Source organism: Diadema setosum, chromosome 4, assembly GCF_964275005.1.
Source record: "Diadema setosum chromosome 4, eeDiaSeto1, whole genome shotgun sequence".
In the NCBI taxonomy this organism is placed as follows: domain Eukaryota; kingdom Metazoa; phylum Echinodermata; class Echinoidea; order Diadematoida; family Diadematidae; genus Diadema; species Diadema setosum.
Genome location: NC_092688.1, coordinates 38,922,415 through 38,940,878, shown reverse-complemented (window position 1 = coordinate 38,940,878; position 18,464 = coordinate 38,922,415). Strand labels below are relative to the sequence as shown.

Below are 18,464 nucleotides of genomic sequence, written 5' to 3'. Positions count from 1 at the left end.
CAGAAGACGCTGAAAACTTGATGCTGATCTGGCATTGTGTGTTTAAGATCATGAGTTTAGCTCATTACAAATGTGGTACAGAAATGTGATTCAGAAATTCTCACGAAGTCGAGAGAAGATATACATATTTTCCATATGAACCGAACCCCACCCCCCCCCCCCAAAAAAAAAAATATCCAAACGTATATCTTGTAGCAAGTATATGATCAATGTTAAATCCATTCAAATGCTTTCGCGCACCAAATGTATGAAACGAATATAGTGTAATAATATTGGTATTTGACAATTCTTTAACAATATACATGAAGGTCAACAATGATTGTATGACATCACAAGACCTAGCCATATATGGACTAAAAGTTATCTGTGTTTTCCTATGTCCAATGTCAACCGTGCGATTTGCGCGTAGCGATCTACAGAGATCTTGTCAGAGTGGGAGCGATCCATTCCGATCTGTAGGAAAAAAAAAAAAACCTTAAGAAAAACAACACCTGATCACCGTAAAATCGTGCCGACTGGCAGGGGTGTTGTCCATATGAGCGGTTGGCGGGCTTTCGACATATTCACAAGTTTGGAGATCTGCAGCCAAGGTTGCCAGAGTTGGCATAACTATGCTTTATGGCATAATTGTTGACGCTTCAGCATGTAGCATTGTGGTAGACATAATTACGATTTTGGATTTTATTAGCATAATTCTAGCATAGAATATAGAAAATGAGAATCGCATAGTGAGCACAGCAAGATCGACGTCGATCGCATGAACTTTAAGAGCTGACTCGCGGCGAACTGGCGTGTTTACGCGGATCCAAACTCCACAGCTTGTATTCGGCTTTCATAAGCTCTAAAGATAACGAATGTTTAAACCAATATTAAAATGACTTTGAGATCAACGTAGCTCTTTTTTTTTTCTATTTCAGTCAACGAGACAAAACATTAGTGATATATTAGCAGAGGAGTAGCATGGGCCATTTTTTTTTTTTTTTTTTTTAGGTTTATTGAACCTAGCATGTTTTGATTCAAGAAATTTCAATTCAAGACATGAACAGTTTTTGAACGGGGAGGGCGATGTTATGACAACTTCTACAGTGCCGTATTGGCACTGAGCTATATGCTAGAGCAGAGCCCTTCATTAACTTCGCCAGTGAATACGACACTGGGCTACGCGGTAAGTCTTTCGAGCTCGACTGCTTCCACCTGCTCTGTAGGAGGCACGGCTTCTGTTCTTCTCTTATCCATACATCGTACGCGGATGGCGTATAATCCCTTGAAAATGGCCTGAAAAAGCAGCGTTCCAAAGGCCACTGCTACCACAGTAGCGGCTGTAATGCCAGGGGTGTTTTCGAAGTCGAGATAGAAATAAATGAAGGGGTTTCCAAACGGGTCCGTTCCCCCAGCCACCCAGTAGATGACAGCAAAGAACAAGTATATGAGCAGGTACGAGAATGGGTAGACCACATGTACGAAACGGACAACCATCAGGCTGACGAAGATTTCGATCAGGCAGACGGCGGGAGGAAGGTCATAGATGCTGACGGTAAACAATTTTGGTACCCCAAACAATGGTGCATAAAACCGTATCCACAAGTTGAAAACCAATACGATGAGGCAAGGGGTGGCGGTGATGTTGAAGAGCAACCATTGAATCTGGTACCGAAGTTTGTCTGAAAGTACAACGAGCGTTGTTAAAGGAAACCTTAATCGAAATATAGATGTGAATCGAGTGAAAGCCAACATAGTTGAACATATCAGCCAAAATTACAAAGAAAAGTGGACGATCGTTTCAAAAATAAAATTTCGCTGTCGTCAACGCTCTGCTGGATAGTGAAGACTGTTATTGTAGTTCATGAGGTCATTGTTGGAAAACAATAAGGAACATGTAAAGAAAAAGAAAGAAATTTCCACACATTTTCACTTTTCTAGCATAATGGAAGAGCATTTGACTTACCTATTTGAGAAAGCAGGGGAATGATATTACCCTTAACATAAAAGTATGTCAGTGATAAGTCGATAGAATGTTAACTTATCATGAATAATGCAATTTTTGGAATTCTCCTTCCTATTTGCAATAAATTCATTTGGCGGGAGATTAAGAGTTCTGTATGGAGAAAAGATGAATTTGATGATGGCAAGCTGTATACTGCGTAATGGAACTTTTCATCTTATTCTGAAATTTTAATCCTGTTTCTGCTTAATTCATTTGTTCTCATTTGTGACAACATCCTATGAAATCTCGACTGAATCTTGAGTCGTACTCCTGGAAGATACAGACATAAATCTTTCTTGTTTTGAAAATAAGTGTTTATAGGCATTGTTTAACAACGTTTCCCGTGCAAAAATATGCGCAGCATGGTCCTCTTAACTTCTAAAACTGTCTCTGATTTTGTATCAAAAAAAAAACTTTGGAGAAAATTGCGGTACGAAAATATTTGAATCCTTGAGTAGCACGTTGACTGCTTCAATAGGGGTGAAAATCTGAGTGACATTAAACATAATTCTTTCCATAGACAGCGGTGTCATAATGGACCATAAGATAAAACAGTGAAAAACAAAGTTACATTTTTTTTTTGGGGGGGGGGTTATTGACATCATAATTTTGTATGTTTTAGTGTATGTATTATGTGTAAGTGTGTGTGTTTATCCTCTTTAGCATCATTAGCGTTTAGAAACGTTTTTATGTGATAAGCGCTTTTGAATTATTGTGAATTATTATTTGCAATGGTAAAGCAAGATAATGGTCGCCTGGTCAAGAAACCATTAGAAACTTGTCTGAACTGAACTTCTGAGTGGTGAGATATTTTGTTGAACTCGTTTAGCCTTATATTATGCCAATGTTATGTTCAGTTCTCAGTTATAATGTCTCTACACAGTACCAATCGTTATATTCTTGTAATTTTGCGAGTTTTCTTTATAATAATCCCCGATGGTTTACTCACTCCTGATATGTTTACATACCTGGTTATTTTTTTTTCCCCTCTCATTGTTTCTGAATTTGAGATTTTTTGGTTTTGTTGTCTTCTTGCTTGTTTTTCTCTTTTGTTAAATGTTCATTCTTTTTTTAAGTTGAATTTGTACCATTTGTCCTTGTAATGCCTGATATTGATTTGTATATGCAAAAACTTCAAGAAAATGAATATTTGAAAACTAATTAATATTTGTCTTCTGTTTGTAATGATTCATCTGACTCTAATAAATAATGTTACCTTCCAAATGAACTCAATGAATTTTAAGAGGATACTAGCAATTTACCTATTTGAAAGAAAGGTTTCACCTATTTACATTTAAACTCAAGAAGTTTGAAAAGAAAATTTGTTAATCTGTGATCACTATTGAGTGGTATTGATTTACAATTTTGTGTTATTGGAATTTGTGAGACTCGGTTAAAGTGTGAAGATCCTAAGTTTGATATTGAAGGTTATAATTTTGTTGGAAATTCTCGTTACAGTCGCAGACATGACAAATGTTTTCCTAAAATGAAGTGCTGAGATAAACGCTGTATAGATAAACCATGGTTTAATAATGATTTACGAAAATGTGTAATAAGAAATATGTTTTATATAAAAATACATACAAAATCCAACAAATTATAGGGGAAGGGTGGGTATGCAATTTCGTAATAAAGTGAATAATGAGATTAAGCGTGTTAAGAATGATTTTTTTAAAAGAACAGGTTTTACGAGGTTAAGTTTGATATCAAAAAAGACAAACTTGGAAACTTGATAATAATGCTTGGAGTAAAGGGAATGTACAACCTAGAATTGATTTTCTTATGGTAGATGATAGGAAAGTTGAAAATGGTAAAGAAACTGCTCTAGTTTTTAATGATCATTTTGTAATGTAGGTTTGCAATTGGACAATACAGTTCAAGTGTGGACCAATAATATTATGCTCAGTTTGTAAAGAAAAAATAAGAGTACAGCTCTTTTAGCCCTATTACCCCAGGAGAAGTTGTAAAAATGGTATATAATTGTGACAATGGTTCAGGTTCTGCTTATGATGATAGTGATATTATGTTGTAAAAAAAGCAATTCATGCAATATGTTATCGTTTATATGACATTTTTAATTGTATTTTATCCACTGGTATTTTTCAAAATAAACTTAAAATTGCCAATGTTATACCACTTTTTAAAAGTGGTCCAAGTCATGATGTTAATAATTATAGACCTACATATGTGTTACCTGTTCTTTTTTCTAAAATTCTTGAAAAATGTATATATGATAGATTACTGTTATTTTTTGCACAAATATAATGTAATAAATCATGTCAAGATGGATTTTCTTCTGGGCACTCCACATCCCATGCTTTGATTAACCTTATTTCAAAAGTAACGAATGCACTTAATTCTCATCAATCAGTTATTGGTTTGTTTTTAGACTTAAACAAGGCTTGTGATTCTCTAGATCATTCTATTTTAATAGATTAGTTATATATTTTTGGTATCCGAGGTAATTTGTTAAAATTATTTTCAAATTATTTCGATAATCGGAAACAATTTGTACTGGTTAAAGGTAGGGAATACCTTTTACAGACCTCCCAAAATGCAGCAAAACATTAAGTATGAACCGCAGGGGACTTGTTTAGGCCACTGCTGAGAAATTTGGAAATCAACAGTTATCTACAATTTGAATAATGCACAAAACTCAACTACTCAGTAGTTCTGCGTGTCAGCCACAATTAAGTCTTTTTGTTGCAGTCTTCTGTATTTTTTATCTATAAACACAAATCTAAAAGTATAAGAGCTGATGTAATAACATATAGAGTGTGTGGCAAGAATGTATATAGAAATGTTTGTAAGTTTTGATGAACTTTCTTCACAAAATATACATGATGGACACACATGCAGCGCATGGGTCTGCAAAGGTAGCCTAGTAATGTACTGGAATTTACGGTGAGCCCCGAAAAAAATTCAATTCAAAATCTAACGGTCAATAAAAATGTACTAAATGTTACCTTCCACTTTCAATACTTTATGGGAGTTTCTAAAATGATACTCTCTTCAACATACCACTGTATTTATACAACTCTTCATTTGAGGCATGCAAATGGGATTCCCTACCTGTAATAGATGGAAATATGAGTGTGTAGCCTGGGATGTGAAGTGCCTCAGGATTCAATACTTGGTCCACTTTTATTTCTTCTTTATATCAATGATATTTGCAATGTCACAGAAAAAAAAAAATACAGTTCATTTTGTATACTAATGATACCAGTATATTTATGTCTGATGATAATACTGATATTTTATTGTTACTTTTTAATGAAGAGATTCAAAAAAAAATCATGATTGAATTCATATGAACAAATTAGTCTTGAATGTGAAGAAAACTCAATGTTTGATTTTTTTACCAGAAAAAAAAATGATATTCAGGATTCAACAATCTATATGAATATCTTATAAGAATTACGAGTTGATTGTCATTTCTTGGCATCATTATTGATAATAAATTATCTTGCCATAACATTTTTGTTCAGTCTGTAATAAGATTTCTGAATATATCGGTATTTTATATAAATTACGATATTTTCCTCACAATATTTTACGTATGATTTATAACGCTGTTATATCATGTCAACTTCAATACTGTAACATTTGCTTGGGCAAACACATCAAATTATTATATGGTCAGACTTTTCCGTCTGCAGAAGAAAGCAGTAATAATTATATGTCACGCTCATTATCTTGCCTCCACTAAACCTCTGTTTATGAAATGTAATGTTTTAGGTATTTTTGAATTGAGCAATTGCAATAGTGGTGTATTTATGTATTTATGTTTTAATAATTGCACTCCTCCAAGTCTTTCTTCCTTGTTTCAGTTAAATAGAGTTATTCACTCCAATTGTTTGAGATCCTCTGTATTATCATTTACCTCTTAATGTAACAAATGTTGGTTTATATTTAGTTTTGTATAGAGGAACTTCAATTTGGAATAATTTGCCACAGGCTATTAAAATTAGTCCACCTTTGAATGTTTTTAAACGAAGATTAGATTATACTTATTGGAAAAAGAAAAATAATCTACGCATTCGGATATTACTTTGTTTGTTTGTTTGCCTTTGTATTTTTTGTGTCTATTGTATAACATGTGTTTTTTGAATTACTTTGGTTTAATTTCTATGTACATGTATTTGTACAACTCAATATGATTTTTATTATAAATGCTTTTGTTCTGGTGGCAGCTGCTCATTAAAAAGAAATGATAATTGTTTTTTTTTTTTTTTTTTTTTTGCTGTCTCCACATTCTGTTACATTTTTATTTTCAATTTGAATTTATTTATATACCTTGACTGTTTTTTCATCTGTTTGAATTGATTCATTATGACAGAGCACAACAAAGTTTCGAAAACTCTTTATAATTAATGAAGTCAGCCATCTTACAAATGTCGGCTTGTCGGCTTGTAGAGGGGTAACTGTATAAAAGTTTCAAGGAAGTTTTTACCCTTCCATGAATAACCCTTGAGAAGAAAGTTAGCATCAACAGGGGAATATATCTGTTAAGTATCCTTTTGAGACACTTTCGTTGGTTTTTGTGTTAGCTTCCTTCTTCCCCAGCCATTTCCACTCTAAACGTATTAAATGTGACCTTGCACCTCAAAACAAACAAAAAGTCGCCAGACATGAATTTTTAGTTAAGACCATATTCTGAAAGAGCAGACTTTAAGCTGTAAAATGATGTATAACTCAAATCAAATGGACTCTCCTAACCTATCTAAATATTGGAAAGAACGCACAAGCTCAGGAAAAGTGTGAACTGAGAAAAGAGGCTCTGAAGTACAGTGTCTATTCAAGCGCTTAATCTTTACCAAACCGTGCTGATGTGCGACGACTGGGACAAAAAAAAAAAAAAAAACAGGAAGTAAACCACCAGAGTAACAACAATGAAGGGATTATCAAATTAAATTGAAATTAAGCATGCCTCATTAACACATTTTGTCCATAATTAATACCAACTTTCAAAGCAGTAGCACTATCCTCTCAAAAGTTATTAGAGTTGAAAGTGAAGAGTGTGGACAAGGTTTTTCAGAAATGAAAAAGGGATTCTAAAGACACACCTAATCACACTATTCTACCAAAAATGTTCGAGATAAACTGCTAAAAAAAACAACACACTTTCCTGCCCGTTTTATGATACCAAATTTTAGCATAATGTAAAAGAAGACCAGCTCTTTCAGAAAATATGAAAAAGTCAAGTTCGGCTAAGTTGACCCATTTCACTTATTTTCAGTCCTCACGCAAAATCAGTGTGTGCGACTTTATGTTCGTTTTGAGGTGCACGGTCACAAATTGTACCTTCAGGTCCTGTATTCATCATGCTCTTCATGCAGTCCATCACGACATTCAAGAAAGCAAAACAAAAATAACATGTTGCGTTGATAAGCGTCCAGAATTCGAGGAAAACGGCGAACTTCGGACCCAATGTCTTTTCCGCGAAAACAGCCAAAGCTATCAAAATTGCGAAGAAGTAGGCGGCGAGTGTGAACCGGTAAAGAGCGTACAACCAGAAAGGTATTCTTGGCTGAAAGAGAAAAGAAAGAGCTAAGTTATGTTAGATTTAACAATGTTTTCTCTGATACTGTTGAAATGAAGTTGTTATCACTGAACCACAGACCAGGAAAGATGAAATCAGATGTTATACATGTAGTTTAATCAACGAAGTTCTTAGGATTGACAATTAATGATAAACTTTTATGGAAATTGGTAATATTTGTCACTCATTGGTGTCATCAATAGAATTCAACTTAATTTTACCTTTTCCCACCCTCCTTATGTTATATTCAACTTTGATTCTGTCTCATCTTAATTACGGTATCATAGCTTGGGGAAACACTCATTCAATGTATCATGATAGACTGCTACGTCTCAAGAAAAAACAAACAAATACAAACGAAAAAACCTCCGTAAAATTTGCAATGTACCTTGGAACTCTCATACCGACGTTTCATTTTTTGAAAATAAGATTTAAAAGGTAACTGTTCTTTATCATTATCATCTTGGTCAATTCATGTATATATGTGACCCTGCACCACAAAACACACAAAAAGTTGCCAGAGATGGATTTTGAGTCAAGGGCAGATTCTGAAAGAGCAGACTCTAAGCTTTAAAATGATGTATAACTCAACTCAAATGGACTCTCTTAACCTATCTTAATATAGGAAAGAAAGCGCACACTCTGGAAAAGTGTGAACCGAGAAAAGAGGGTCCAAAGTACATTGTCTATTTGTCTATTCAAACGCTTAATCTTTACCAAACCGTGCTAGCTGTGCGAAGAATGGAACAAAAAACAGCATGTAAACCACTGGAGCTACAACAATGAAGGCATTATTAGATTGAACTGAAATTGAGCATACTCTATTAACACATTCTGTCCATGGTTAATGCCAACTTTCAAGGCAGTAGCATTATTCCTTCAAAAGTTATCTGACTTAAAAGTGAAGAGTGTGCAAAGGGTCATCAAGAAATGAAAAGGGGCCTCGAAGACATATCTGATCTCACTACTCTACACAAAAAAAAAAGGTTGTAGAAAAACTACTGAAAATGCACTTTCCCATTCATTTTATGATCCCTAACTTATGAAAATTGTAGAAGAAGGGTATCTCTTTAAAAAAGATGTGAAAAACTGAATATTGACTTGGTTGACCCATTTCACCTTTTTTGAGTCCACACGTGAAATCAAGGGGTGCGACGTTTTGTTCGTTTTGTGATGCACGGTCACATATTTAGTAACAATTCATTACCTTTCACTTTCACTGGCATGATTGTATAAAACAACTCCTTCCACAGATACCCAGATCGTCATTCTAATGAATTTCATTTGCCTTTAACCAGGACTATTTACTCAATCCACATTTGTGACCCTGCACCACAAAACACACAAAAAGTTGCCAGACATGGATTTTTAGTTTAGGGCAGATTCTGAAAGAGCAGACTCTAAGCTTTAAAATGATGTATAACTCAATTCAAAAGGACTCCCCTAACCTATCTAAATACTGGGAAGAAAGCACACACTCTGGAAAAGTGTGAACTGAGAAAAGAGGCTCTGAAGTACAGGGTCTATTCAAGCGCTTAATCCTTACCAAGCCGTGCTAGCTGTGCCGTGAAAGGGACAAAACACAGGATGTAAACCACCAGAGCAACAACAACGAAGAAATTATCAGATTAATTATCAGACTAAAATTGAGTATGTGCTATCAATACATTATGCCCATGATTAATGCCAACTTTAAAAGAAGTAGCTTTAGCCTTTCACAAGTTATTAGACTTGAAATTAAAGAGTGTGCAAAGGATTTTAAGAAATGAGAAGGGGCCTATAAGACATACCTGATCATTCTACTCTCCCCCAAAAAGGGTTGTAGAAAAACTGTTGAAAACACACTTTCCCATTCATGTTATGACCCCAAACTAAAGAATAGTGTAGAAGAAGGATAGCTCTTTCAGAAGATATGAAAAACTCAAAATTGACTCTGTTGACCCATTTGACCTTTTTTGAGTCCTCACGTAAAATCAGTTCGTTGTTCGTTTTGTGATGCATGGTCACATATACCTTTTGTTGGAACTAACTTTTGGAATAGCCTTAGTGATAACTTAAAAACGGCCCCAAGTTTCGAATCGTTTTAAACATGTTAAAGTCAAGTAAAATATTCTTATTTTTTCGATATCTACAAAAATCCGTTTAAACGTCATCATTAATATATTATTATTTTTTCATTCAAATTAAAATAGGACAGATTTCTGCTGATTTCTTAATGACTGTAAAAATACTGGAACAACATTTAATTTCATTTTTTTTTCTCTGTTATGCGTACGGCTTAGCGGCTCTGTTTACTCATCACTTTTTGTCTTCACTTTCGAATTTTGTTCTATTTTCCAATCATGTTATCAGTTCGTCTTCATCTCTCCTTCTATCTTCTGCATGACAGCAACTAGTGTTTTGGATTTGTCTGGGTGCTTGTCTAGGGCTACATAAGTCTTTATTCGTAGTTCCTGTAATTCATTTTAAAGTTTCATGTATACGACAAAGTAAAAGATCAATGATATGTGACCCTGCACCTCAAAACAAACAAAAAGTCGCCAGACATGAATTTTTAGTTAAGACCATATTCTGAAAGAGCAGACTTTAAGCTTTAAAATGATGTATAACTCAAATCAAATGGATTCTCCTAACCTATCTAAATATTGGAAAGAAAGCACAAACTCAGGAAAAGTGTGAACTGAGAAAAGAGGCTCTGAAGTATAGTGTCTATTCAAGCGCTTAATCTTTACCAAACCGTGCTGGCTGTGCGATGACTGGGACAAAAAAACAGGAAGTAAACCACCAGAGTAACAACAATGAAGGGATTATCAAATTAAACTGACATTAAGCATGCCTCATTAACACATTCCGTCCATAATTAATGCCAACTTTCAATACAGTAGCACTATCTTTTAAAAAAGTTATTAGAGTTGAAAGTGAAGAGTGTGGACAAGGTTTTTCAGAAATGAAAAAGGGATTCTAAAGACACACCTAATCACACTATTCTACAAAAAATATTCGAGATAAACTGCTAAAAAAAAAAAAAAAAAACACTTCCCTGCCCGTTTTATGATACCAAATTTAAGCATAATGTAAAAGAAGATCCGCTCTTTCAGAAAATATGAAAAAGTCAAGTTCGGCTAGGTTGACCCATTTCACTTCTTTTCAGTCCTCACGCAAAATCAGTGTGTACGACTTTATGTTCGTTTTGAGGTGCACGGTCACATATAATATGTATAATTGTTTTATTATGTTTGGGGAATGCACTATACAAGCATTGATTCTTCAGCATTCCTCCTCATCTCCTGCATTTTCTACACTTTAGAATGTTCTTTTTGCTTTTCCCTTTCCACCCTATCATGACTTTATCCATAAGTTTCATTTATCATATTTTGCGATGTTGATATAAGTACTTGCACTTATGTGAAAAAAAAAATGTATTTACAAGTTCGTTGGAGATGGAAAAAAAATAAATGAAATGAAATGAAAATCTAAATACCAGGATATTAATGTAACATTTTTTTTTTGTTCTTCTGTACTGTAAATAACTTTTAGGTGATTATATCATAATAATCAATATGTTGTACACATGATATGAACACATGCAGTAAAGCGTAGTACCCTGAATAACTCATACTTTCACAGATCAATATCATCACAGCACTACGCACAACTCGCATTGCTGTGCAAGCTCTGCACCAGGGGCGTTGATCCACATAATCATTTGCCCCCCCCCCCCCCACCATGATTCCCGAGATGTGAAAATGTTCTTGCTCTTTTGATAGAAAACTGTCCAAGTATTTCACCTGTGGACCAGATTGTGAATTTCAATTCTGAAAATGCAAAATCTCTCTCGCGTGGGAAAGGGATACCTCCTCACACTCTCCTCTATTCGGTCCATTTGCCATAGACTTAGTACATTTTAGATTGACAAATATCAAAAATGTTTCATCAAAGGGGTCTGTCACTTCAATTAAATAAAATACAAAAGTTCAGCCGGGTAGGAGGGGATATCTTCTTTCAATTATACATTTTCCTGCTTGGTTTCCCTCCAAAAAACTAGTACACTATCGGGATTTACAGCTTCCCAAATTCCATCAAAAATATGTCTACGAGATATTTTCATTTAAATTGTCAAGTCCCTCGTATGCAGAGGCGTAGATCATGGAGGACAAAGGGGGAAGACATGTCATTTTTTTAATAGCCTCAATGACTCCAATACGAGGAAAATTTTCTTGCTCTTTTCATTAAAAAAAATGTCCAAATATTTCCCCCTTAGTGCAACAAATCGCTGATTTTCAATTGTGAAAATGCAAAACCTCCCTCTCGTGGGAGGGGTACCCCTCCCACACCCTCCCCGTTAGGTCCTCTTCCAAACACTTACTACACTTGAGAGATTGGAATGTCTAAGTATAGTATTCCATCAAAAAAAAAAATGTCAGATCTGTCACTTCAATTCAATTGCTTTGTTTCTGTCTATTTGTGCGTTTGTGTGCTTACTCTTTTTATGTTCTGCTTCTCGAGGAATATGTCTAATTGTCTCGTTGCATTATTACTACAATTTTCACTACTCACGAGGGGACTGCATTCTACAAGCCTGGCTTTTTAGCAGTCCCCTCCATTTCCGACCTTTTCTTTGTTATGATTCAGTCACATTTTGTCCATGTATTTCTTCATCTAAAGTATGTTTATTGTTTCATGTATACAAATGACGTGTATTTAAATGTTATTTGGATATGCAAAAGTTGCATTGTACTTTATTTTTTTATATGTGACCGTGCATCACGTAATGAACAAAAAGTCTCACCCCTTGATTTTACGTGAAGACTCGAAAATGGTGAAACGGGTCAACCAAGTCAATAATGGGGTTTTTCATATTTCCTGAAAGAGCTACCATTCTTTTACACTGTCCTTGAGTTTGGGATCATAACGTGGATGGGAAAGTGCATTTTCAGCCGTTTTTTCTGGAACCTTTTTTTGTAGAGTAGTGAGATCAGGTATGTCTTTGGAGGCCCCTTTTCATTTCTTGATAACCCTTTGCATACTATTCACTTTCAAGACTAGTAACTTTTGAAGGGAATAAAGCTTCTGCTTTGAAAGTTGGCATTAATCATGGACAGAATGTATTAATAGAGTATGTTTAATTTCAGCCCTATCTGATAATCTCTTCATTGTTGTTGCTCTGGTGGTTTACACCCTGTTTTTTGTCCCATTCATCGAACAGCTTGCACGATTTGGTGAAGATTAAGCGCTTGAATAGACCCTGTACTTCAGAGCTTCTTTTCTCGGTTCACACTTTTCCAGAGTGTGTGCTTTCTTTCACATACTTAGATAGGTTTTGAAATTCCATTTGAATTGAGTTATTTATTCATCATTTCAAAGCTTAGAGTTTGCTTTTTCAAAATCTGTCCTTAACTAAAAATCCTTGTCTGGCGACTTTTTGTTGGCTTTGTGATGCAGGGTCACGTATCTGAAAGAGCAGATTTTAAGCTTTGATATGATGTATAACTCAAATCAAATGGACTCTCCTAACCTATCTAAATATTGGAAAGAAAGCACAAACTCAGAAAAAGTGTGAACAGAGAAAAGGGGTTCTGAAGTACAGTGTCTATTAAAGCGCTCAATCTTTACCAAACCGTGCTTGCTGTGCTATGAATGGGACAAAAAACAGGAAGTAAACCACCCGAGTAACAACAATGAAGGGACTATCAGATTAAACTGAAATTAGGCATGCCTCATTAACACATTCTGTCCATAATTAATGCCAACTTTCAAAGCAGTAGCTTTATCCTTTCAAAAGTTTTTAGAGTTGAAAGTGAAGAGTGTGTACAAGGTTTTTCAGAAATGAAAAAGGGACTCTAAAGACACACCTAATCACACTATTCTACCAAAAATGTTCGAGAAAAACTGCTAAAAACACACTTTCCCGTTCATTTTATGATCTCAAATTTTAGCATAATGTAAAAGAAGACTTGCTCTTTCAGAAAATTTGAAAAAGTCTAGATCGGCTTGGTTGACCCATTTCACTTATTTTCAGCCTTCACGCAAAATCAGTGTGTGCGACTTTTTGTTCGTTATGTGATGCACGGTCACATATGCACATATGCACATATCCATCTGGCGGGAAATGAAATAAAAATGAAATGAAATGAAATGAATTCAAGCAAATTCAAAAGTTCTCTTCTTTTAATCTACCATTCTCCCGCTCGGTTTCTATCCATAGATTTAGACTCGGCACACATTGAGGATTTACAGTATTCCGAATATTCTACAAAATGTGCATCAGGTTGTTCTTATTTCAATCTTAAAAATGCAAAAACCCAGTCGGGTGGGGGAGGGGATTCAAAGAATGGGGTAGGGTGTTCAGAAATATGTTATGATGTCAGTAATCTAAAAAAAAAAAAAAAAAAAAGCCATTTGAATTGCAGTTGGTAATGAAGATCTTTCGACTTTATCTCATGAAGTTACAAATCCATTATAAAAATATGTATCTTATGCCATTTCTCAGCTATGCCATGTGCAGGGATATGATTTCTTAACTTATCCATTGTGGAGAAATGGTTTTATTCAAATCGGGCGTTTTTTTTTTTTGTTTTTTTTTTTTAAATCTTGGCACGCAAAAGCTTTCAGGTGTACCATTGCCTGCCAGCAAACCATTCGAAAAATCAACTATATTGTTCATTCGGCGATTTAATTCCATTCAGTGCCATCGAAGATTGGATAACGCCTATCATGGAATTTTACAACACGTAATAAACTGCTTGTCCGTATGTGGTGAGAAGTGATGTTGCTTTACAAGTACCACCTCACATACTCACGTGTTGTGCGGACACGTCCCGTAGTCGTCTGCAACAAAGTTTGAAGTCCACCCATTGCACGGAGTACCACTTTCTGCTGTCATCTTCACTAGTCATGGTTGTCTGCGCAGTAGGTGATGATTCCTCGTTAACTGGAAAAAAACGAACAGTGATTCTAAAAATCCTATTCCCGTGAAAGCGCGAGTTGCTCGTATTTTTTCTACCCCTGACTAAAGTATAAATGCTACAATTCGAAGGGCGGAGAGTGTCACATCCATCCTAGTTCATTTCATTTCACCCGTTTTGCGAAGAAAATAAACAAATGAATAAATTGATACAAAACACAATACCTTTTTGGGTCAGACCCAGGAGAGATAGGATGAAAACGGCAGCAGATATGCCAACGACAAGTCCAACGGTGAGACCGCCATTATCACGTTTTCCTGAAATTTGATACAGACACAGCAAACACACCTTATTCAGTTATTACACGAGTTAAGGCATGAAACATGTCGCTAACTATCTCGATAATTTTACATCAAGTTTGTTTGTCTGTTTGTTTGTTTGTTTGTTTGTTTGTTTTTTTGGCAAGGTGCCAAAGACATGGTTGATTATATGCACGGGTGCAAGCGTATAGTGCACAAAAGTAGGCTTATGATATAAGCCTACTTTTGTATATGTGACCCTGCACCTCAAAACAAACAAAAAGTCGCCAGACATGAATTTTTAGTTAAGACCATATTCTGAAAGAGCAGACTTTAAGCTTTAAAATGATGTATAACTCAAATCAAATGGATTCTCCTAATCTATCTAAATATTGGAAAGAAAGCACAAACTCAGGAAAAGTGTGAACTGAGAAAAGAGGCTCTGAAGTACAGTGTCTATTCAAGCGCTTAATCTTTACCAAACCGTGCTAGCTGTGCGATGAATGGGACAAAAAACAGGAAGTAAACCACCAGAGTAACAACAATGAAGAGATTATCAGATTAAACTGCAATTAAGCATGCCTCATTAACACATTCTGTCCATAATCAATGCCAACTTTCAAAGCAGTAGCACTATCCTTTTAAAAGTTATTAGAGTTGAAAGTGAAGAATGTGGACAAGGTTTTTCAGAAATGAAAAAGGGATTCTAAAGACACACCTAATCACACTATTCTACCAAAAATGTTCGAGATAAACTGCTAAAAAATCACACACTTTCCTGCCCGTTTTATGATACCAAATTTTAGTATAATGTAAAAGAAGACCCACTCTTTCAGAAAATATGAAAAAGTCAAGTTCGGCTAGGTTGACCTATTTCACTTATTTTCAGTCCTCACGCAAAATCAGTGTGTGCGACTTTATGTTCGTTTTGAGGTGCACGGTCACATATACATATATGTCACCGTGCATCACAAAACAAACAAAAAGTCGCACCCCTTGATTTTGTGTGAGGACTCAAGAAAGGGGAAACAGGTCAACCGAGTCAGTTTTGAGTTTTCTATATTTTCTGAAAGAGCTATGTGATCTTCTTCTATATTATCACTAAGTTTGGAATCATAAATTGAATGTAAAAATGGGTTTTCAGCAGTTTTTCTACAACCCTTTTTCTGGTAAAGTAGTGTGATCAAGTTTTTCTTAGAGGCCCCTTTCAATTTCTTGAAAATCCTTTGCACACTCTTCACTTTCAACTCTTATAAAAGATTATGCTACTACTTTGAAAGTTGAGATTTATTACGAACAGAACGTGTTAATCAAGCATGCTTAATATCAGCTTAATCTGATAATCCCTTCATTGTTGTTCCTACAATGGTTTGCATCAAGTTTTTTTTTTTTTTGTCCCATTCATGGCACTGGCAGCACGGCTTAGTAAAGATTAGGCACTTGAGTAGACCCTATACTTCACAGCCTCTTTTCTCAGTTCAAACTTTTCCAGAGTGTGCGCTTTCTTTCCAATATTTATACAGGTTAGGAAAAATCCATTTGAATTGAGTTATACATCATTTTAAAGCTTAGAGTGTGCTCTTTCAGAATCTGCCCTTAACTAAAAATCCATGTCTGGCGACTTTTTGTGTGTTTTGTGGTGCAGGGTCGCATATATACATATACATGTATATAATATAACAATATTGCTGTTATAGGCCCTTGTCTTTACTAAGCGAATTAACGGGTTGTTTTTTTTTCTTTAACATGTGTTCATGCCAACTCTTTTTTTTTTAACAAAACAAAATTCTGAAAATTCCAGACTAATTTTATTATAATCTGGGAATTTGCATGTATAAACTAACAAATAATGAATTACCATCTGTTTTTATCCACATCTTCAAAAAGAATCGTCTATCCACTGTTATCCCACTCGCCAGAGTGACGCCTATCACCTTCCCCGTACTCGCACTATCTTTGCAAAGAAAACAATTATATCTACTGGACCCAGACATTGGAATGACCTCCCTGAAGATTTTACTTCTTCCTTATCTTTATTCACCTTCAAACAAAAATTAAAGCAGCTATTACTTGAGGATACACACTACCAAGTTTTAGCAACTTTTTTTTTTATACTCCCAGTCTTTTGTCCTTGTCCGCAGCACCAAGTAATTTAATGGTACCGATATATCTTTTAAAATACGTCATTCTTTTTCAAACAACGCGAGATCCGTATACAGTCTGGTTTGTGCGATATCTATGTGGTTCATTAGATTATTCTTAATCGATTTTTGTACTGGCATAATTTTAATTGGTCAAGACAAATATATCCGTTCTCCGTATATATAGTTATACGCCTATGAATTCGGGAACCTACAGTTTTACAATCGTTAAAGCTTGTATGTAGGCCCCATCATATTTCTGATACTTACTTGTGACATCTCCATATGATATGACCAAATAAATTTGTGTCAAGTGTGTTTTTTTTTTTCTTCTTCTTAAATCAAAAGACATGATAGTATATTTTGCATTCTTCTTTTATTGTCAATAATTTTGTAATCTCATCATTGAGATAGTGGAAATATGAAATCCATGATAGTAAATTAGACTCTTATTTGACTTTGTGGTAGAGAAATCGCATTTCTCAATACTGCCCACTTAGATTATGGATTTTCCGGTGCCAAATTAGATTTAAAACAGTTGAAGCAGTAGCGGATCCAGAGGGGGCGCAACCTGCGTACAACTCCTTTATCAGATTTCGTTGAAAACAAAAGAAAGAAAAAGAAAAAGAAATGAAATGAAACCCGGAAGTGGCACCAGAAATATTAGTTTCGCCCAAGTGAAGTGTTGTTTCTTTCCGTTCTGCAGACTTTCTAGTAGTGACGGCAGAAGCTATGATATGACTCTCATTAATCAGAACCACAGAATTGACAACTTTTCACAAACCTGATACAGGCAGAAGTGTGATTTCTGCGGACGACGTTCCATTCACCGAGTCACCGGTAGCTATGCACGCGAAGGTTTGCTCTGTCCCGTGATTTGCTGAAACATTGATTTTCTCGAACCTCTCGTATGTGTCGTCAGATAGTGTTGTCTGTAGCGAAGCCATGGATTGTATTCTCTCTCCAGACTCATCGGTCCACATCATAGAAATGTCAGGCTTAAATCCACTCACGACACACGTAAGTATGATGGAAGTAGCGTTTGATGGGACTTGGTACGTACATCGGTTTTGACTGGACTGACTCTTATTGACGCATTCCTCGATTATATGGCGTGATGCCATCGCTGGGGAAACAAGAAATTCATATTATAGAGCCACACATTTTTTTTTTTTATACGTATATATATATATATATACATTATATGAAGAGTTTGTTCGCAAAAACCGATACGTCCATATTTGACAAATGGAGATATTTGCGATTAAAGGTCAAGAAAAATAAAGACAATAATAAGAAAATTTTTGCTTCTTTTTACCATAACTTCAAAAATGTACCATTATATGTAATGACCAATATATCATTTAAAATGTATTATTTTGTACTTTATGACAGAGACCGCACTTCAAAATCTTCAAAAATGGACTTATCGGTTTTTGCGAACAATTTCTTTATCTACATATATGTGTGACCCTGCATCACAAAGCAAACAAAAAGTCGCCAGATATGAAATTTTAGTTAAGAGCATATTCTGAAAAAGCAGACTTTAAGTTTTAAAATGATGTATAACTCAAATCAAATGGACTCTCCTAA

General features: G+C 35.1%; 1 protein-coding gene across 1 annotated transcript; it reads right to left on the bottom strand.

Moving 5' to 3' along the window:
- Nucleotides 1-1,158: 1,158 nt before the first annotated feature.
- Nucleotides 1,159-17,995, bottom strand: LOC140227856 (uncharacterized). The gene is made up of 5 exons (XM_072308249.1): nucleotides 17,656-17,995; nucleotides 14,671-14,748; nucleotides 14,327-14,535; nucleotides 7,289-7,514; nucleotides 1,159-1,661 (listed from the first exon to the last, which is right to left on the bottom strand). The coding sequence occupies exons 1-5, from the start codon at nucleotides 17,993-17,995 to the stop codon at nucleotides 1,159-1,161; spliced, it is 1,356 nt and encodes a 451-aa protein (XP_072164350.1).
- Nucleotides 17,996-18,464: the final 469 nt, after the last annotated feature.